The 23397-nt window shown below is 35.4% G+C and overlaps 1 protein-coding gene across 5 annotated transcripts in view; it reads right to left on the minus strand.

Annotated features, from left to right (window-relative positions):
• LOC138704605 (aminopeptidase N-like) overlaps positions 1 to 23397 on the minus strand; it is a 962131-nt gene that overhangs the window by 18093 nt on the left and 920641 nt on the right. For all 5 annotated transcript variants that reach the window (XM_069832678.1, XM_069832676.1, XM_069832677.1 and 2 more), the window contains 7 exons: positions 21574 to 21867; positions 19750 to 19933; positions 16331 to 16487; positions 13724 to 13805; positions 10365 to 10548; positions 6214 to 6478; positions 4541 to 4821 (listed from right to left, as the gene is read on the minus strand). In XM_069832678.1, the coding sequence (XP_069688779.1) occupies positions 4541 to 4821; positions 6214 to 6478; positions 10365 to 10548; positions 13724 to 13805; positions 16331 to 16487; positions 19750 to 19933; positions 21574 to 21867 (1447 nt within the window). The remainder of the gene's footprint in view (positions 1 to 4540; positions 4822 to 6213; positions 6479 to 10364; positions 10549 to 13723; positions 13806 to 16330; positions 16488 to 19749; positions 19934 to 21573; positions 21868 to 23397) is intronic.

Genomic DNA, 23397 nt, shown 5'->3' on the forward strand with positions numbered 1-23397 from the left:
ATTAGTTTATTATTTCAGTACCGGTACTTAAGGTTGTTAGTGAGTGTTGAAAGAACAACCATTTTATAATACATTTTCAAACTGCTGGTCTCGTTCTGTAATGCATCTATGACAACCTCTCCAGCATATTGACCTGGTAAGCCACAAAGTGTTAATTCCAATGGAATTGAAAGCGGCAGCGATTTGTTTTAAATGTTCCCATTCTGCGGTATCTATTTATACACTTTGTACTTGAAGTATATGCTACATGACCAGCCTCATCGTCTAGTGGTCAGAGCTTCTGGCTATAGTTCATGAGGTCACAGGTTCGATTCCTGGTTAGAGCACAGGAATTTTTCCTTAAAGGGGATTATTCCTGTGTTCGTCCATGGTCTGGAATTTAGGTTAAGTTTAGTTTTAAGACCTCTCCTGGCACCACATAATCATCCTATCATATCATCGGGGTAATGTAACTTTACCTGCCAGGCACCTCAACTCAGAAGTGGGTTACAACTAAGCCACTGCCAGGAGAGACGACCAGCAATGTCGAAAAGACAACCTGGTAGCATTGGTTAAAAGAAAAAAAAAAAAAAAGAAAGAAAAAGTATCTGCCACATGTTCTCATACTCTAGAATTAGAATTCTTACGAAAAGCATATCTCTTTCAACTTTGAAAGTAGTCTACTATCAGGGGCGGATGCAAAGGGGGGGATCAAGGGGATATATCCCCTCCCGAAATTTTGAGAAAAATACGAAACAAGAAACAAAAATAATATTAATTTTAATTCGTGAATGTACATAGGAATTAGAGAGTTTTCCACGTAAATTCTCTTTGCTAAAATGTTAAATTCCAAGAACTGCAGGAAGACAAACACAGCGTTCTTACTTCAAGATAGAGAAGTCATGAAGAGTATTTTAGGCTTTTAATTTTCCTTCCCTTCTTAGACTATTTCATTAGTCAGCTCAAGGACAGGTTTTTAAATCCTAAGGGAATCTTAAATTCCATACAAACTTTGCTGCCTAAAAACATAGTGCGAGCATCAGATGAAGATTTAGAAACTGCTGTTGAGGCTGTAGTAAATCAGTGGCCCAATGATGTTGATGCATCACCAGAGTCTTTCTTCAATGAATTGAAAATGTGGAGAAGAAATTTCCTTGATCAGAAAAATCTTCACCTAATACCTACTGATTTTATATCATCTTTGAACAGGTGCAATGAAATTATTTTTCCCTGCACTCGCAAGATGCTGAAACTTTTCTGCACGTTGCCTGTAACTACAGCAACACCAGAACGGACGTTCTCAACATTGCGGTATTTGAAGACTTACTTGAGGAGCAGACAGATTAAATGCACTGGCCTTGATGTATATACGTAAAAATGTAGAAGTAAAAGCTCGTGAAGTACTGGATGAAATGTCTAAGAAGCCTCGTCGCCTTCTTCTGTAAATGTCATTGTTTTTGTATTGCAGTCATTGTAAATGTTAAAATTAAAAAATTATGGTTTATTTAACAACGCTCGCAATTGCCGAGGTTATATCAGCGTCGCCGGTGTGTCAGAATTTTTTCCCTCAGGACTTCTTTTACATGCCAGTAAATCGACTGATATGAGACCTGTCGCATTTAAACACACTTAAATGCCATCGAGCTGGGTTGGGGTAGAACCCACAACTTCGAGCACAGAAGGCTATACCAACTACGCTACTCAGGCCAACTTGTAAATGTTTGTGGCTCGGAAACAAATTGTGAGTAGGCTATATAAACTTATTTCTCATTACTCCATTTTTACTATCTCCTCAAATCTCTCCCCGAAAAAAAATCCTGCATCCGCCCCTGTCTACTATGCCCATGTACATTCCATTCTTTCATATGGTGTAATGCTTTGGGGCATGTCCTCTGAAGCTATAAAAATATTTAAACTTCAAAAGAAAATAATAAAAATAATAAAACAAGTTCCTATATGCACCCCAAGCAAAGAAATTTTTCAAGAATTAAATATTTTACCACTCCCTGCATCTACATCCTAGAAACTGTTTGATTTATACATAAGAATCTTAACTATTTTAAAAGGAATTCTGAAACTCACAATCATAACACAAGAACTGCCAACAATTTGCATATAAACTGTCATACTATTACCAAAAGTCTCAGCAGTACTTCTCATACAGGTATCTCATTATATAACAAGATACCTGGGGATATTAAACATTTAAATTATGAAGGTTTCAAAACCAGGGTAAAAACTATTCTGCTCCAGTCCATGCCGTTCAAAATCACTGATTTCTTGCATTAAAGCTATAAAGCACATAATTTTTTTCTCCAAACAATATTAATAATAATGTAGGACTATCTTCTTTTTACCTAATCTCTGTTAATTTATTTATTTAATGTCTTGTAAACGGAAAATGTATTATATATCTTGTTATTTATTGTGTCTTTTGGTAGTTTTACTATTTCTTGAAAACTTAAGAGTGTTAAAATTAAATTCATACTAGAAATCAATTAAATTCATACTAGAAATCTTATGTGTGTGTGTATGTGTGTGTCTGTATGTGTATTTTTTGCGTTTGTATTTTGTGTTTGTATCTAATGACGAACCTATAATCTGTAATAGATTGTACAGAGAATGAATAAATACAATACAATACGTTCTTTCAACTTAATGAATATTATTTCAACGAATGCTGGAATTGATATGAAATCAGAAGTTTCTGAAATAGTATAATCTGTTGTAGAATTAATTATGAACTTTCTGAAATATTCCATTGTTCCCGCATTAAAACAACATGCATAGTGTTAAACTCAACACTGTAGCCTGAACATTGGTGGCTATACTCTCTAACCAATTGAGCACATTATGTTCTTTAGTATTTCAGATCTGATTATGGATAGATACCAACACAGTGTTTACGGAATGCAATGGAACAGAGAGTTTTTGAATCATGATGCTTCTACTCTTTTCTACAAGAGACTTTCGCAATTGTTAAAGTGATTACATGTTACCAAGAGTTGAGAACGAAATAATTACTGGCCTCGTCTTAGACTTTTGTCGCTATTTGTCCTTGCTAATTAACAAAGTTATCTTTCACATGCCAATGGCTTTCTTTCTCTTTCAATAAAAGCAAAAAAGATAATTCTGTAGGACCAAAAAAAATTTAATCTTTACATACTGGTAGCTTAGTACCTTTTGGTCCAGAGGTAAGTATTTACTTACTTACTTTTTATTATTCTAATTGACGAAATACATTGCACAGGAAAAAATCAATAGTTATCAGGGGCGATTTCTCAGGGCATGCTATGCTTGCTGCGCAAGCCCAATATTTTCGTAGAATGTGTATTTCTCAAAATGGCGTTACGTACATTAAAATTTATTTTGATTTTTGGAATACTGTATAGGCGTAATACCATCCACAGGTTGCACACCGCAAGTATCGCAATGCTTGCTCGTTTCTCGGAGCTACAGGAAAGACGTAGAAATAGCGAGAATATGATGCGCGCGCAAGTGCCTTCCTCCTTGGTCCGTCCTAGGCACATGCTTCTGTTGTGTTGTTTGAAGCTCTGGTCCGAGAGCTACGCCAACGACTATTTAACGTTACACAGACCAGTATTGACAGCGGGAATGTGCTGTGATTTGCGAGTGCAATGTAATTGTATGAGCGGAATGCATATGTTAGCTGCTCCATGTATTATTAATTCTTGCAATGAGTTCGGAATTGTGTTTTTTGAAATCTTATTATTAAATCCATTTTCCCGAAGGACTATTCAAGAGAAGACAGACATTATAGAGAATATGTGCGCTCGTTCAGTGCAGCTCAATACAACAATGTGCATTGGTTGGCAGGGTCGAAAAAACTAAATAAACTGTTTTGTTGGCCATGTTTGTTATATTATATCGAACTTCTACATCTGATAAGCGAATATGATCCATGACTCATAATGATTTCATAATTATAAAATAAATTATTTATGTGGGTCTGATTATTTTTATTAATTATGAATTATTATATCCTCCCATCTTCCCTATGAATAAAAGAGCAAGCCTAACTTTCGTGACTAGCATTAGCCCCTGATAGTTATTAATTTAATTGAAATATTCATCAACAGAATAGAAAGTTCTTTCAATCAAAAACTTTTTTTTAGTTTAGTTTTAAAATGAGAAACCTTACTTACATTCTTAATATCTGCAGACAATTTATTATATAATTTCAACCCAATAACATTTGGTGATTTACATCCAACTCTTATTATTAAATGGAATGTGGAATACATCATATTGTCTGGTATTAGGACCATGAAAATTCCCATTCTCGATGAATATTTACACATATTAAAAATATATAAACTAGGAATAGTTGAAATTTTTAAAGATTTAAAATATTTTTTACACGAAACTGTAAAATTTATTCCAGCCATACATCTTATTTTTCTCTTTTGAGATAGGAATACATGTTGTATCGCGGTATGATTCTCACTAGATTACCAAGACAGACAAGATTATGACACTGTCATACAGTAATAATTGATTGAAAAGATTTCTTTAATTGACATACAGTACCGGTACTAACCTTAAACTTGTCATAATGTCCCGTTTTGATGAGCATATTATCAATATAACCAAGGGCGGTTAAAGCTGACTTCCAGGGAAGGTACTCCAGTTCATTGGCCAGGTAGCGAGTGACGTCCAAAGCTGTAGAATAGTCCAGCAACCCTGCACGAGCCAAGTTCAGTGCATCATCCAACAACTGGGCCCTGTTAATGATTCCGATCTGGGAGAAATGGTCCCTATCCATTAAATATTCTGTAAGAAGTGCCCAGTTGTTTGCATCATAATTGACTCTGAAGAAACCTGCAAATAAAAGATGATAATCGTGTTGTTGTAAAACCATAGATGTTACTATTGGAGGTTATAACACCTCAGAAAATAGTCACCAGTATCAAAATCAGCATGAACAAATACAATCATCTTCAAAATTGAGGTACCGTACTGGGTACATGTTTTGAACCATTTAAACATAAAATATTACATATATTTATTTTATTTATTTATTTTATTCCATAGATCTTACATGAGCAATGAAGCTTTAAGATGTGGAACAAGTCAAAATTTTACAATATTACAATTACAAATTTTTACAGTTGTACAATTTAGTAATTTTCTACAATTTTTACAATTTTGTGCAATTTTTTACAATATTTTGGCGAGATGTAGTGAGATGAGGTGAGGTCCGAGGATTCGCCAAAATATTACCCGGCATTTGCCTTTTGGTTGGGGAAAACCTCGGAAAAATCCAACCAGGTAATCAAATCAAAGGTGGGTAATCAAATCAAAGGGGTTGATGCCGAGGACTCGCCATAGACCATCCGGCTTCAGTCCCACGGCTGTGGAAAACCTCGGAAGAAACCAAAGACCAAAGGGGGATCCAAACCAAGCCCGAACGCAGCTCTGGATCAGCAGCCCAGCGAGTCTGCTGACTGAGCTACATCGATGGCTCTGCTAAAAGTATACAATACATAGCCAATATGTGTTTCTACAAGTATATTTGTACGCAAATATGAGTAAAAGGAAGAAAGTTTGTAAAAAGCAAAGGAAGATAACAAAAAGAGATGGAAATAAGAAAAACCAAATAAAAAAAATAAAAGTGAAACAGAAGGAAAGAAGTGAAATAACAAGGAAGAGAAGAACAAAAACTAGAAGGAAAGAAAAAGAAGAAAGAAAATAAACAATGAAGGTAAGAAAGATAGATAGAAAGTAAAAAAGAAATATAAAAACTAAGAAACAAAGAAATGCAGAAAAAAATAAACAAAGAACACAGAAGAAATAAAGGGTGCTATTCATCGACATTTCGCTAGCCCGGCCTACGAGCGTGCTAAACAGGATTCATATCATATCATATCGCTGATACTGGTTTATGAATACGAAAAACGTTAGTTCGCTGATCATCCACCGAAAGCCCGCGCTAAGAATGTCTATGAATACGGCCCAAAGAGAAAAGAAAGAAATTAAAAAAGAAATACAAATCTAAGAAACAAAGAAATGCAGAAAAAATAAACAAAGAAACACAGAAAAAATAAGCAAAGAAACACAGAAGAAAGAAAGAAAGAAAGAAAGAAAGAAAGAAAGAAAGAAAGAAAGAAAGAAAGAAAGAAAGAAAGAAAGAAAGAAAGAAAGAAAGAAAGAAATATAAAATATGAAGAATAAAATAAAGGAAGAAGGAATTAAAATGCGACTATAAGCGACCTGTTTCCTGAATGTTGAAGATGACCCACTGGTCAAGGGCAGTAGTAAGAGCAGGTAAGGTGAGGTTTGGAGTAGCTTTCAGCCAGTGCGATGGGCGCGTGGTCTCGAAGTCAGGGTTCTCGAGAGTCGTGTACGTCACTGGAATCCACCACAGACCCGAACCTTGTGTGCCTGGTGCTGGTGTGGTGGTTGTTGTGGTGGTGGTGGTGGTGCTGATTGTAGTCGAACTGCTGTCCTCAGCTTTGCGGCGAAGGAGGAAGCGTTCCTACAACAAAATGTCGTCTTAAAGTAATCCAGAGAGTTATTCGGAGGAAATATTATACTAAAAATACGAAGAAACTGTCATAATGACAGCTAACAGAATGATCGCGTATTTCAGAAACAGACTTTTCGGTATTTCATCGAGTGCTGAAACTTAACATCTCCAATTTTTGGGATTGAATACAAGTTCCACCTTCAGGATAATAAAGTAAAACCTTGAAAGGATCGCCTCCTCTGCTGGACCAGTTACGCCTGGCTACTCCAAACAACTGGGCTCACCAGGGAGTTATTTGCTCAACTGCCTGTGTAATGTGACGTCATAACTCTTGTAAATCTGCAAATCTCTTCGATAAAAATGCGACTTAATAACGCCCCCTCCTCAAAAAAAAAAAAAATCAACGTTGTTAAATCCACAGATTATGTTCCCGGCAGATCTCTCGAAGGTACCCGGTACAGACATGGCTGGCCGGAGATTGAAACTTTAGCACACGTCTTGGGATTCTGTGAACAGGGATTGCTTTTGAGGAACTCTAGACATCATCTTGTAAGATCCAAAATTGCTGCCGCATTAAGAAATAAGGGCTGGATAGTAGAAGAAGAAATCTCCTGTCTAGCTGTGGACCCCATGATACGTTTTGAAGTAGGATGTCATCAATCAGCCGAGGTCCACATTGAGAAGAAGTCGATCTATGAGCCTACAGTCAACTATTTCAAGCTGAAATATGCCTTAATTCACGTTGAGGTATTCGGCTTGCTCATAGGTGCTCGAGGGACTATACCAGCTTTTTTTTCGAAGAATTTCGACGGCAGTTTGCTCTGCCAACATCTCTGAGGGATGACATTGTGATAATTGTGTAAAAAAAATCCTGCCAAATCCTAATTAATCACATGGTGCCACGTTAAGAGCAATTGTAATTTTTCACGCCCTTTTCTTGGTTTCCCTTCTTTAAAATTTAATATCTATGTTTACATATGTATAATAATTTTTTTTGAGGATATACTGAGTCCGTAAGGGCTACCCTCAATGGGGGCAGTTTAATATTATTATTTATTACTTAACTCCCAACCCAATGATTTGAAAGATTATCTTAGAGTTAGGTTTTAACAATGCCTGCATAATAGCATCATGTTCGACACTGGTGAAAAATAGGAAAATTAATGTCACTTTCAGTTAGCTGAGGCCCTAGAAATTGTTCGAGCATGTCAAAATAAATAAATCCTATTAGTATGGGTTTGATGAAGAAGGGACATTTTATTTATCTCTGCCATATTGAGATGTTTCACAATAATGATTCAAGCAATATTTTGTATAATAATCTACAATCAACTTTACAAAATTAACATTTAACATGATATTTAAGAGCAAATGATTTCAAATCAGTTTTATAATATGTAATGAACTTTTTTTTCCCCCTCTCATAACTCAAATTTTCTGTAACTTCCTATTATTACGTAGGCCTGCAATTGTGGTAAGATTTGTCATGAAAATTCCACACGACAAAATTTTTAACCTTCCCCAAACAAATAACATTGTTGCTCCAATGTTGTGGTTTTCTTCATTTTTCGCCTATTTCAATAGAACACAGTAACTTAATGGACACTTTATACTGACAATTATACGATATATTTACAAATTTTCTTCAGAGATTTTTGAACTGAGAAGGTAAGATTTCAGTAATTTTTAGTTAGATGAAGTATTACTTTGTTGAAAGGAAAAAAATCTAGAAGTTACATACATCAGTGGCGGCTCCTGCATATTTCTTAAGAGGAGGAAAGAAGGTAACAGGACGAAATGACACCTTCTTGAATGAAACATGCTAAAATTAGCCAACATGCACACATGTAAGACCAGGTAGTGTTGGGGTTGGCCTTTCCTTCTGTATAGAAATAATCTGTTCTTGTAAACTGAGTTTCCTAAATTTTCCATAATATATAATGTTTTCACTTCCATTCATTGTTGAATAATTGCACAAATTAACAATTACAAGGAAATTCACCTCGCAGCATTTTTCGAGCACACTACAGCATCACACGTGTTGGAAGAGACTATAGCTACTAACACGTAATCGAAACCGCAGAAATGGGAATGGGAAATAATCTGAGGAAAGCGTTAACACTGCACCCACCCACGTGGTCTGTGTTGCCACATGTACATTTTACAAGTTCAGTATCACATGATTTTTAAGAATGTCAGTTCTTGTAAAGTCATACTACCATTATTGTTCAAAGTTGCCGGTGGCCAATTTTTTATGTTAAAAATAATGTAGTTTGGAGTACCTACTTTCAATTTCAAATATATTCGTAAAAAACTGACAACTTGGCTATTGCCCTGTCTAGCACACAATGAATGGAAGTGAATTTCAGGGGCCAAAAAGATCTGCGATTCTAACGTAAAACTACTTCCTCTTTATTTTATATAAACCCAACTTTAACTTTCAAATATCCTTTGAAGTTTCAAACCATGAATAGTAGCCTATATAAAGTGCAATGAATAATATTTTTGATTTATAATTAAAAAAAAAGTTTATATGGTGTCTTTCATAGCGTTGCGTTAAAACTGTTTTATTGTGCCTCCTCCTAGATGCGTTATAGACTGGTTGAATGCAAGATCGTTAGATGGCAGCGGTAGCGAGCTTGCTGCACGACCAGTCTGTTTCTATTTCCTGCCCATGCGCTGATTCAGTGGAGGACCTTCTCCCTCACAGTTCATTTACTCGCTTTAAAACTCTGCTTCTTTCTCTGGCCGCTAGCGCGCTGTTGTCTATGTGTGCTAACTGCAGTAAAGGAGGAATGGATTGACTTTCCTCCACACAAACAATCTCGCATCTTTCTCACAGTTTTCTAGCAGCACATGAGCGCGCATCATTTAAAACTCGATCAACCGAGGTTTTCTTATAGCTGTGAACTTAAAAATTATCGAATCTTCTTGAATTTCAAGGCACATATTTTATTTGGTATTTACTTTCAAAAGAAGAAAAATGTGAGGAGGACGTTCCTCCCTTCCCTCCCCCGAGGAACAGCCTCTGATATACATATAAGTTACCATATTTGATTTGCCATATTTTTTAACCAATTCAAGAGTACCAGTAGCTATTGTGACAGCGACGTGAGATTCGAACTCACGACCAGCGTCCCGCAAGAGAGCAGACCGCGCGTGAGCCGACACAGGCTCCACGGAGCACTGAGGGACGGCGCGCGGCGGAGAGAAGAGAGGGGAAAGGGCCTACGTGACGAGGAGAGTGCGCGCGCTTCTGGTGCTGGTAGAGAGGAGAGGGCTCTGGATTGTTCTGGGGAGCTATCTCTGGAGACGCGTCGAACTTTCGAGGCTACGTCACTGTGATTATAAAAGAAGAAACGCCAGCGAACTCGAGCAGTTTTCAGTTGATTAGTCAGCCAGTCAGCGAGTAAGCCAGAGCAAGCAAGCCAGTCTTGTGTACCGGAGTTCGACTCGAGTGTGCGTCCGCAACTGTGACAGCATCCGAAGGCCTGAGTTCGAGTGCAGTGGACCGCAGTTGGAGGGACCTGAGTTCGAGTACAGTGAACTGTCTCTGAAGATCTGTGGTTCGAGATACTGTGAACTCGAGTGACTGAGCTAGAAGAACTGTGAACTGAGAACTAACAGTTCTGATTTGTAAATAGTGCTTTGTAAATATTAGTTAAGATTAACAGTTCATTGTTGTTCGTAATAGTCCAAGTAAATTGTCATTGTCGTCAGTGGAGTGCACTAACGAATACTGTGCTACTGTGTTGAGTGAAAACCCTATTGTTGACGAGAGCGTTAAGGTGAATTGTAGAAAGGAATTATTGTTGGAAGAATAAAATCCTATTGTTGAGTAGAAATAAATTTACACTATTTTATCTTTTTCGAAAAATCTCTCTCTCTCTCTCACCTGCTGCAGATGAACAGAGCCAGTGATATAATCCCTTGTTACTGTGACTACAGGGAACCCAGTCTGAAGCGTCCATGTGTCCATGATTTCTTTTACAGTTACTTGCGGATCCAAAACTTTCTCAGCATGAGCCTGAGACGTCAGCGCTTCCCACAGATCATTCTGCGTAGAACTCTGATACTTCCTGCAAACACAACACATATTAAGATACAGCTGTATAACATTTCACTGCTTGTAACAAATTTAATACCGGTACAACAATCTTTCAAGCTGTTGACTTGTGTCTATGTATTTTTCAGTTGAGGCTATTTAAATTGTATGTTAAGGAAAATTATATTACAATTTCAGTCAACAACTTATCAGATTGGTACAAAAACAAGTTTTGTTACAATAATCACATTATAATTCTTGGTAATATCCACGAATATTTTCGATTTTATTGCCTTTTCCACCTGATGATAATTTTCTGTAAAATCGAAAATATTCGTGGATATAACCAAGAATTATAATGTGATTATTGTAACAAAACTTGTTTTTGTACTAATCTGATAAGTTGTTAAATGAAATTGTAACATAATTTTCCTTACCATATATTATTCAACTTATCTGAATTTTAACTTCAACATGACTTTTAAATTTAAGTTGTGTCTAGTCACCAATCTATACAATGGATAGGGAAAGAAACTAGCCAACCTACCCTATTATCTCCTGGCATAGTTGTTCATGAATGATGCCTTACTGGTGTCACTTATGAGGTTCAAACCTGTCTTCGGGCAGTTGACTAAACAACAACTTGGTTTGAATTTATTTTATTTGAATTACTTTTGTTGAGTTTTTAATTTTGTGTAATTCTTTTTAACTGTTTTGATGAAAAATTAAATACAAAACTTAAGATAAATAACGAGATTCAATATTTTAATACTGATATTGTTACTCAGAATATTCAACTTATACAGTGACATCAAAAACTTTTTCCTTATATTTTTATTGTACCTTGTTTTTTGACTATACCATGCAGACTTTGCTTAATAATGTGTTGTTGTTGTTTTCTAATGCCAGGCGTTTGACAATAAAGTCATTTAACCTCTTGCACTCCAATATTTTTCAAAGATATTATCATGGCCAGCCACTGAAGCACAGATTTTGAGGTGTTCCGAATCCATTTCTTGGTTTGAGTTGCACAATGGGCAGCTAGGGGACTGATATATTCCAATTCTATGCAGGTGTTTGGCCAAACAATCATGGCCTGTTGCCAATCTAAATGCAGCTACAGACGATTTTCGTGGTAAATCGGGAATTAACTGTGGATTATGATGCAGAGAGTTCCATTTTTTCCCTTGGGATTGTGTTATCAAATTTTGTGTGTTGAAGTCTAAGTATGTAGATTTAATAAATCTTTTCACAGAGTAATACGTAGATTTAGTAACAGGTCTGTAAGTAGCAGTGCTGCCCTTCTTTGCTAGTGCATCCGCATTCTCGTTTCCCAGGATTCCACAATGGGATGGTATCCATTGGAATACAATTCTTTTATTGAGTGATATTAATTGAGAGAGCATTTTAGTTATTTCTGCTGTTTGAGATGAAGGTGTGTGTTTAGAGACTATTGATAGAATAGCTGCTTTGGAGTCTGACAATATAACTGCATTCTTAAATTTATTTATGTGAGACTTTCACTTATTGCAATGATTTCACCATCAAAACTTGTTGTTCCATATCCAAGAGATCTATAAAGTGAGAAGAGACAGCACGTAACACCTGCACCGGCACCTTGTTCTCTGGAGATCAAGGATCCGTCGGTGTATGAAACCATTTTTGTGGAGGGTACCTAATATTAATTGTCTCTAAAGATAATAATAATGTATAGTTGCTATGGTAACATTTTACACTGCATAGGTACAATCAGGACATAGTGGTTAAAATGCAAGGAAAAAGTTTTTGATGTCACTATAGGATGAATTTGCGATATTGGTCAATAACGTTTCAGAACTGTCTTAAAATCAACCAAACACAGTTGTGTTTCTTGTTAAGATGCCTCGTTAATCACAGAAAATCAAGAAATGTCAACAAAATTTAACTTTGAAAATTGCGTTTTCAGTAATTGTAACTTCAAGCAATAAATAAATGTCTATAAAAACCTTTCAGCTTATCTTACTTTTGAGGTTAAATATTGCCGCTTTGTATTTCCGCTCAGAGTAGTTGGCAATAGTATTTTGTGGGTTGGGTTTGAGAGGCTGTATTTCTGTTATCACAATAATATTTCTCCTAGTGTTTTAAAATAGAATTTATAGCTAAAGATGTGTTCTTTGAATAATAGCTATTTAATACAGTAGTCCCAAGAAGTTTCAGTTTCTATCTGATGCTTTTCCAATTCACTGCGGGCTAAAGCAGGGAGATGCACTATCACCTTTACTTTTTAACTTCGCTCTAGAATATGCCATTAGGAAAGTTCAGGATAACAGGCAGGGTTTGGAATTGAACGGGTTACGTCAGCTTCTTGTCTATGCGGATGACGTGAATATGTTAGGAGAAAATACACAAACGATTAGGGAAAACACGGAAATTTTACTTGAAGCAAATAGAGCGATCGGTTTGGAAGTAAATCCCGAAAAGACAAAGTATATGATTATGTCTCGTGACCAGAATATTGTACGAAATGGAAATATAAAAATTGGAGATTTATCCTTCGAAGAGGTGGAAAAATTCAAATATCTTGGAGCAACAGTAACAAATATAAATTACACTCGGGAGGAAATTAAACGCAGAATAAATATGGGAAATGCATGTTATTATTCGTTTGAGAAGCTCTTATCATCCAGTCTGCTGTCGAAAAATCTGAAAGTTAGAATTTATAAAACAGTTATATTACCGGTTGTTCTGTATGGCTGTGAAACTTGGACTCTCACTCTGAGAGAGGAACATAGGTTCAGGGTGTTTGAGAATAAGGTGCTAAGGAAAATATTTGGGGCTAAGCGGGATGAAGTTACAGGAGAATGGAGAAAGTTACACAACACAGAACTGCACGCATTGTATTCTTCACCTGACATAATTAGGAACATTAAATCCAGACGTTTGAGATGGGCAGGGCATGTAGCACGTATGGGCGAATCCAGAAATGCATGTAGAGTGTTAGTTGGGAGACCGGAGGGAAAAAGACCTTTAGGGAGGCCGAGACGTAGATGGGAGGATAATATTAAAATGGATTTGAGGGAGGTGGGGGTATGATGATAGAGACTGGATTAATCTTGCACAGGATAGGGACCGCTGGCGGGCTTATGTGAGGGCGGCAATGAACCTTCGGGTTCCTTAAAAGCCATTTGTAAGTAAGTAAGTCCCAAGAAGTTAATGCTGGTTTCATTTACCTGCTATTGAGATACTTGGTGACTCCTTTCTTGAACACATCGGTTGTGAGGAAATGGTCCATCATACGGATTATTGAAGCCCCTAAAAGTAATCAAATGTACAAAAAAATATAAAAATAAAAAGAGACGTGACACAGAGACAAGAATATTTCAAATTAGGGCAGGGAAAGAAAGTCGAAGTTTTACAATGTGATGACGGAACTTAGCTTGCTGCATGGTGCCAAAATGTATGTAATTAATGTAAAAAACAAGCTCAGTAACAGCTGCAGAAATGTAATTTCTAACAACAATCACAGACTTTTCTAGAATACTGGCAGTGGTAATAATAATAATGGAAATGTAAGAAACGAGTATATGTTACTGACATGAGACACCAGTAATTCAATTTGTAGAACATTACAGAAAAGTTTCAACAAATTTACAAAAAAATATTAAATTTTAGGCTTTAAAAACTCGAAATAGATTTCCTTCTAAGCGTGTTTTAATATTGTACTGATTTTAAATGTAGCATTAGGATGGGAAGCGGACTTTTGAGTACATCATCATGTCCTGGAATGACAAACTGATAACAGCATTTTATGTGTTTTTCTACCCACATATCCCTATTCCAGAAAAACAATCACGCAACTGCAAAATTGGGGTAAAATACCCGTATCTGACTAGTAATATTTGAAAGTACCAAAAATTATAATATTTTACTTTATTTCGGTTTTCGTGACAATTTTTTTCAAATATTTATTATTTATTTATATCTAAATAAGATTCTGTTTTTGCTTCTCCTAAAAACAGTCCATGTTACCCTTACGTTATTTTTCTTCCAGGACATCGACTTATGTAATATGAAATTTTATTATAAGGCAATTTCTCACATGTAGAACAAGCTTTCATATGGGGAGGGGGGAAGTTAGAATTATAAAGGGTATGGAAAACAATCATATCAGTCCATTTTCAGCAATTTCAAAATCATGACACTACTGGTACTGTACCAAATTTGTACATTTCATTTAGTCTTTTGCATGGTATAGAACTCTTCATTATATACAATCTTAGGTTTAATGTCCATTTCTATATAGTAGGTACCGGTATTCGAAGCAGAAATAACATTGCTTCCCCAAATGTTAGGTTATAGTTATAGTTACTTGAGTATTACATTTTTTAATCTGTTACAGTTACTGTTTCTTTAAGAGCAATCAGGTTTTAAATATGTTATTAAAAACTGACTAAAAATTAAGGCATTCTATAAATGGATGAATGGACGTATGGATCATAGGTGGAGAGAGAACAGTTTCCATGGGTGGGCAAAGCAAAATCATAGAATCCCGATATAGCGAGATTATGGGGGACATCATTTATCTCCTCCCCCCATTATAGCTTGACCTTGGTACAGTATGTCGGAAAATGATCATTTAATAAAGGTATTGTAAAATGAAGTAAAATTGTTACAAAATATACAGATAGGCTTGCACTACAGCCTGAGGCTTATTGTGCTTACAGCTCCTATTCTGTAAACGATTGGGTAGCTGAATGGCCGCACTTTTGTACAAGTACGGCATGCCGCACCATGAACCCAGGCTATTGTATGGATGATGATATGTGAATTAATAATGGCGAAATGAGTCCGAGGTCCAACATCGAAAATTACCCAGCAATTTTGCTTCAATTGGTTGAGGGAAAACCCCAACCAAGTAACTTGTCCCAACCAGGATTTGAACCTGGGCCCACTCATTTCATGGCCGGACGTGCTAACCATTACTCCACAGCGGTGGACCAATTTTACATTTATTTTATCTGTTTATTTGAAAAAGCAAGATATCATATGAAATGCAAATTTTAATTATTTTATTTAATCTCGCCTTTAAGTTTACACATTATGCCAGGATCACTTTTCTTTTTTCTGCATTGTTGTGCAGTATGTTATTCATATTTCTCCAAGTTGCGGCTTGAACACCTGCAGAGTTCTAACATATCAGTACAGGCTGTTGCAAAAAACATTACAGTGCTTCCATTCCTCAAATGAGGTATAGGAATTCTCATACAATCAGAAATTTGAAATAAATATTACAGTCCAGACATGATCTGAAGACATTAATTCGCCAATTTAAGCACAGAAACTTAACCATAAACAAAAGCAAGAAAAATCTTTTGAATCCAATATTTTCTATCATTAATAGAAAAAAAAGTTCGGCCAAGTCTGGAGGGGCAATGCCCACCCATAATTCCACCTATGGTATGGGTAGATGGATGGAGGACAGATAGATCACAGAAAATTCAGATCAAATCATTAACCATGATTAAAAACAGAATAGGGCCAAGCATGATCCTTGAGGAATACTATATTTTACATTCGTGGTCTTATGCCATCGAAATGAAGACACACTACTTATGGTTATTAAAATAAGATAAAAATATAAAGCAAGTCTAAGATTTATAACCTACATTGTCAGAATGAGACGTTGATGAAAGGGGGAAATCTATTGGGTTTGTTACCAAAAACTAGTCTCCAATCCGAAATGTTGGACAGTTAGAGAGAGGGCCATGATATCTTGACAGAAAACAAAGCACTGAGTTGTGTAAATGCATGGTTATTATTTTTCAATAACTAATTACCTTTCCCATAAGAGATTCTGTCGAATATTTCATTGATTTCATCAGGGTGTCCAACTTCTATTGATATTTGGTGAGAAGATTCAAGGGCATCCAATGCAAACACGTTCTGGAGGTCGAAGATGACGAACTGTTCCAAGATTTTCCAGGAAGGCTCCACCTAGAAGTGACAATTCCAACACACAGATTTTGAAGGGTAGCAGGAAATTGCTGCAAGTAAACAAGAAACACTGTCACAACAATTATTTCATTACAGGAATTATTTTTTTCTTGTATGTTTCATATTTATAAATTCAGTATAACATTTAGAAATCTGTTGTATAACTGTGCTTGGATACTTTGATGCTCATATGGTGATTCAGTAAATTCAAGCAGAATCCTTTCTTCCTTGTTGACAGTTCTCGATGGTGTTTATTTATTTATTATTACTATTCCATAGAATAATGAAAGACATTTGACATAGTCAACAATAACTGACAGACGAAAAAACAATTAAAAATGGTTAAAGACGCAATATTGCTTCCTGTGATATGGATTTTTAAATCACACGCCCACTTTTATTGTTGTTTCCGGTAACTTCATTTTTTTTGCCACATTGCCAGACAAAAAATGGAACTATTAAAGATACATGCATGAAATTTAGAACACACATTCTCTAGACTATTAGGAAACTTTTCTCTGCAACAGAATTTTGTTAATTGATTTCATTTTAAAAATACATCTGCCTGTTTGCAAAAAAGGAAATAAAAAAAGTGTTATTAAATTTTAATTCTTTACTTTACAAATGTAGGAACTAATATCAAAATTCTGTTTGTAGAGCATGCTTTTACAAGTACATTTCAAAAAACTGTTTGAATCTATCTTTAAAAATGGCTTAAATATGTCGGTTTTAGTAAAATCCTGCATTGGGTACATGTTTTTTTTCAAATCATGGCCCCCCAATAATTTTTTTTTTCAAAATATTTATATTTGGTTGAGTTGCTACAGCCATGAGCTCTCTACATATAAAAAATTAATATTTTACACCAAATAGGAAAAAAGTTGAAAAAAAAAAAAACCGTCCTCTCCCCTTAAATATAAAAATTCATTAATATTGTATAATTCCTTCTAGGTCAGGCAACCAGTGACAAATCGTTTTAAGGTATTCTTTTTAAGATCAAACATTTGTCGAGGCAGATTACTGCATCGTGTAATTTTTCATTGTCATTGACAGTCTACATTTAGGAATGTCAAAGTATTCCTTCTTCCTGAGACCATAAGAGTGTGAACAACTTGTAATAACCTTATTAGAATTTCTCATTTCATAACCATACATAATTGCTTCAAGGATATATGGTCAAATTATAGTCACGATTTCTTCTTTTATAAATAATGTGAGCAATTGAAGACGAACAAGTTATGACTCTTGCTGTTCTTTTCTGAACTAAAAATATCTTTCGAATGTGGCAACTATTACCCCAGATTAATAAACTACATACTGGTATTAAACACTGCTCTGGAAATAAGCAAAATAAGCTATCCTGACATACTGAAGTAGAACATAACGTTTTAAATTTCTCAATAAATGAATGGTTTACCCTTCAGTGCTCATGCCATAATTTGTGGTGCCAATACTTGCGCGGATTATATTTGTAATAGGCTACATCTCTTTCTTTTTAATAATTAAATTCTTTTGCACGTATAAATATGTAATTTTACAACATATACGCAGGTATAATTCATAATAGTAACGTACTTAACAGATTCTATTGAATTGTTTGTGATATGAAAGTGTAACTCTATTTGAAATTTAATATTTAAATCGTGATGTCAATATAATATGAGTGGTACACCATATTATGATGCAAGGAATGTAATTAAAACTCTATTGTTATTATTATATAAACTTTGTTGTTAGTTACTATAAACTACACTCTAGAGTTATTATCTTCCACTCCTAAAATTTAAGTCAATATTGGGTTCAGTTACATGTCTGTTTTATATGAGAAGAAGTCATTGTTCTGTATTATAAAATATGTCCATATAATCATTTATATTGCACAATAAAATAACCACTGCAACAATAGAAAATACGTGTAAAAATGTCTTACGAACGGCTTATAGGAATAAATCAAATTACAAATAAGAAAATCGAAAAATGCTCTTGTATTCTCTCTTGTTAAAAACACTGGTGTTAGCACTCGCGTGGATTATATTTGTAATCCAATCTAAAAATATATATATAGGCTATTGCTTACTTACTTACTTATTGACTTAAGGAACCCGAAGTTTCATTGCTGCCCTCACATAAGCCCGCCATTGATCCCAGCCTGAGCAAGATTAATCCAGTCTCTACCATCATATCCCATCTCCCTCAAATCCATTTTAATATTATCTTCCCATCTACGTCTCGGCCTCCCCAAAGGTCTTTTTCCCGCCGGCCTCCCAACTAACACTCTATATGCATTTCTGGATTCGCCCATACGTGCTGCATGCCCTGCCCATCTCAAGCGTCTGGATTTAATGTTCCTAATTATGTCAGGTGAAAAATACAATGCGTGCAGCTCTGCGTTGTGTAACCCATCACCTTAAAAAACAGCTTGTTACGAATCCTTCAAATAAGCCTCAGAAATTCTACTTGAAGCAAGTAAAGCGATAGGGTTGGAAGTAAATCCCGAAAAGACTAAGTATATGATTATGTCTCGTGACCAGAATATTGTACGAAATGGAAATATAAAAATTGGAGATTTATCCTTCGAAGAGGTGGAAAAATTCAAATATCTTGGAGCAACAGTAACAAATATAAATGACACTCAGGAGGAAATTAAACGCAGATTAAATATGGGAAATGCCTGTTATTATTCGGTTGAGAAGCTTTTGTCATCTAGTCTGCTGTCAAAAAATCTGAAAGTTAGAATTTATAAAACAGCTATATTACCGGTTGTTCTATATGGTTGTGAAGCTTGGACTCTCACTTTGAGAGAGGAACAGAGATTAAGGGTGTTTGAGAATAAGGTTCTTAGGAAAATATTTGGGGCTAAGAGGGATGAAGTTACAGGAGAATATATATATATATATATTGCTACACAGAAAAAAGTCATAATTACATCCAAAAACTCCAGACATCAGGACTAAACTGTATCAGAAAGGTACTGAAAATTTCACGCTATCAGCATTGAAAATGGAGATGTGATGATGTAATAAACAGCAAGTAGTGGATTACAAATGTATGCCACGCGAGTACTGGAGGGTTAATGTGTTCTTCCCTTTAGTGTAGGATCAAAAACAATCCCCAGCATCTTCACTCTATTAGATGAATCAATACATTTCAATGAAAGGATTAGGGATTCAGTTTTGGACTCATTTATTAAAATGAAAATCAGAAAATGGAAATTAAATGTATTTCGATTATAGATTGTTAATTAAGTACAAAAAATACTCACTGCGTTGACACCCAGATATTCGACATAGCTTGCAAATCCTTCATTGAGCCAGAGATCTGTCCACCAGCTGGGAGTGACCAAGTTGCCGAACCACTGGTGGGCCAGCTCGTGTGACACAACAGTGGCCACGCCTTGCTTGTTGCTGTTGGTGGACACTCCTTGCTTGTACAACATCGCTGTCTCTCTGCAGGACAAACATTTAATTCGTCAAGCAGTAAATTCGGTTGCCAACCATCCGGTTTTGGACCGGGCAGTTCGGTTTTCAATGTAATTGTCTGGTGTCCGGTCACAGAACTGAACCGGACACCCAATGTCCGGGCTTTACAAGCTTTCCTGAAAAAGTTATATTGAGGTGAAAATAAAAGAGCTTCAAGCAGTGTTATCAATTCCTACTAGCAATACATTCCCAGAGCAAGTATTCAGCATTATGGATCTGGTGTAGACCAAAACCAGACACCACATTGATAGGGTTGAACTTTTTGTTGTTATTAAGTTTGACATAACCTGTAGCAGTGGTGATATTCAAAACGTTTAACAGCCAGTTCTCTCATGTGTACCTATGTTAAACATATACGGTATATGTCCAAAGTAATTGCAAACATTACCTAGAATTAATTTAACAACCGGTTCGTCTGAGCTGGTGCAAACTGGCCGAATATGACCACTGACTTTTAGTGATATCCTGAGATATTCAAAACGTCAATAAAGATTGCCAGGTCTGTAAGAAGCTCTTCAGAATACAGTACGAAGAACTAGCTTACCATTAGGGCCTAAGTAAGACACGTAGCTCAAAATATACATTGTGACGTATTATCCTTTCATTTTAAAATTTATTTTCACATATTGTCCTTTTATTTTTAAATACGTATGCAGCTCTACACTCTATCATTTGAAATAAAATTTTAAATATAAATCGTTGAACTATTAAATAAATACCGTACATAGACAAATAAATAAATAGACACACAAACAAACAAAGAAACAAACAGACAGACAGACAGACAGACACAGAGACTGATAAATAAATAAATAAATAAATAAATAAATAAATAAATAAATAAATAAATAAACATGCAAATAAATAAAGAAGCAAATAAATAAACAGGCAAATAAATAAATAAATAAATAAATACATAAATAAATACATAAATAAATAAATACATAAATAAATAAATAAATAAATAAATAAATAAATAAATAAATAAATAAATAAATAAATAAAATCTTCAAATTCTTGGGGTGTACTATAAGTAGCTGCTGCCAAGAAGTCAAAAGGAGAATAGCAATGGCAAAGGAAGCTTTTAAAAGAAAAAGGAGCATCTTCTGCGGATCTCTGGAAAAGCAACTAAGGAAAAGACTAGTGAAGTGCTTTGTGTGGAGTGTAGCATTGTATGGGGCAGAAACATGGACATTACGACGAAGTGAAGAGAAGCGAATAGAAGTATTTGAGATGTGGATATGGAGAAGGATGGAGCATATGAAATGGACAGACAGAATAAGAAACAGCTGTGTTGGAAAGAGTGGATGAAGAAAGAATGATGCTGAAACTGATCAGAAAAAGGAAAAAGAATTGGCTGGGTCACTGGTTGAGGAGAAATTGCCTACTGAAGGATGTACTGGAAGGAATGGTGAACAGGAGAAGGGTTCAGGGCAGAAGAAGAAATCAGATGATAGATTACATTAAGATATATGAGGAAACAAAGAGGAAGGCAGAAAATAGGAAAGACTGGAGAATGCTGGGTTTGCAGTGAAAGACTGTCCTAGGGCAGAACACTGTGAATGAATGAATGTCTGCAAAGATCTAGATCAAGTTTAACCACTCACCTATACGTTATAAGACCCCAGTTCTCCATGGCTCCTGCTGCGAAATCAGGAAGTGCAATCATATCCATCTTGGGCAAAGGAAATGGAATTCCGAAATACTTCTCATAGTAGTGTAGGATCTTGGGCCCTATTTTCAGACTATACTGAGCCTGCTGGATTGCCTCATGGCGGGCCCACACTGAGAAGTTTCCTTCTGATATGTGGTCGAAATCTGACACGACGAATGCCACGAGATACGTCGACATCGGCACAGACTGTTGGTAGTGGTCCCACACGTAGTCCGGCATGTCTTCCCTGTAATGTTGACAGTAACACGTCATATTAAATTTCGCATTGAACATACAGAGTGTCTCAAGAGGAATGTAACATGCTTGAGGATAATGTAGGACAACCTACATCGATTTAACCTGATATACATATGTTCGAAGTCTAACGGTTGGAGAGAAATTGAGTGGAGAAATATTGCAACATCTTGCGGTTCCGTGTACTATAGTTGACGTGTTACGCCAGATATTTTGCACATAGCAGCATTTGAGCACCGCAACGCAAGTGCAACACACACAAAACTGAATACACGTTCACTTGACATTTAATTCATGTATTCGCGTAGTGAATATGCAGACATGCTTTTTGTTTATGGATTTTATGATGGCAATACATTGACTGCTGTTGAGGAATTCAGACGACGTTTTCCCAATCGAAGGGGTTCAGCTAGCTGTGTATTTTTCCATGTTTACCGGATGTTATCTCAAACTACCAAGTGTTTCACTAAGGAGTCATTCCATGTCAAATCGAACATCTACGAAACATGACAACGTAGTATTTGCTGCAATATTTTTTTATATATTCTCTTGACTAAATTAAATAACCCATGTGTATTTTTTTCCGGGCAGACACAATTATTTAGTAATTTATTAAATATTAATTTTTCCGTAAATTAGGGTGCAACGTATTATCAGTCAGTCAGTCAGTCAGTCAGTCAGTCAGTCAGTCAGTCAGTCAGTCAGTCAGTCAGTCAGTCAGTAGCCGTTAGTTACTTGGGGTGCTATTCATAGACATTTCACTAGCCCACGCTACGAGCGTGCTAAACTAGCCCCGGCTATCGACTGGTTACTTGTACAGGATTCATATCATATATCATATCATATCATATCATATCATATCATATCATATCATATCATATCATATCATATCATATCATATCATATCATATCATATCATATCATATCATATATCATATATCATATCATATATATTTTATCATATATCATATCATATCATATCATATCATATATATTTTATCATACATCATATATCATATCATATATATTTTATCATATATCATATCATATCATATCATATATATTTTATCATATATCATATCATATCATATCATATATATTTTATCATATATCATATCATATATCTTATATATCATATCATATATCTTATCATATATCATATATCTTATCATATCATATATCATATCATATATCATATCATATATCATATATCATATATCATATATCATATATCATATCATATCATATATCATATCATATCATATATCATATCATATCATATCATATCATATCATATCATATCATATCATATATCATATATCATACCATATCACATCACATCACATCACATCACATCACATCACATCACATCACATCACATCACATCACATCACATCACATCACATCATATCATATCATAATTATAATTATATCGTATCGTATCATATCGCTAATACTGGTTTATGAATACGAAAAACGTTAGTTCGCTGGTCATCCACCGGAAGCCCGTGCTAAGAACGTC

This window comes from Periplaneta americana, chromosome 8 (assembly GCF_040183065.1).
Source record: "Periplaneta americana isolate PAMFEO1 chromosome 8, P.americana_PAMFEO1_priV1, whole genome shotgun sequence".
NCBI lineage: Eukaryota > Metazoa > Arthropoda > Insecta > Blattodea > Blattidae > Periplaneta > Periplaneta americana.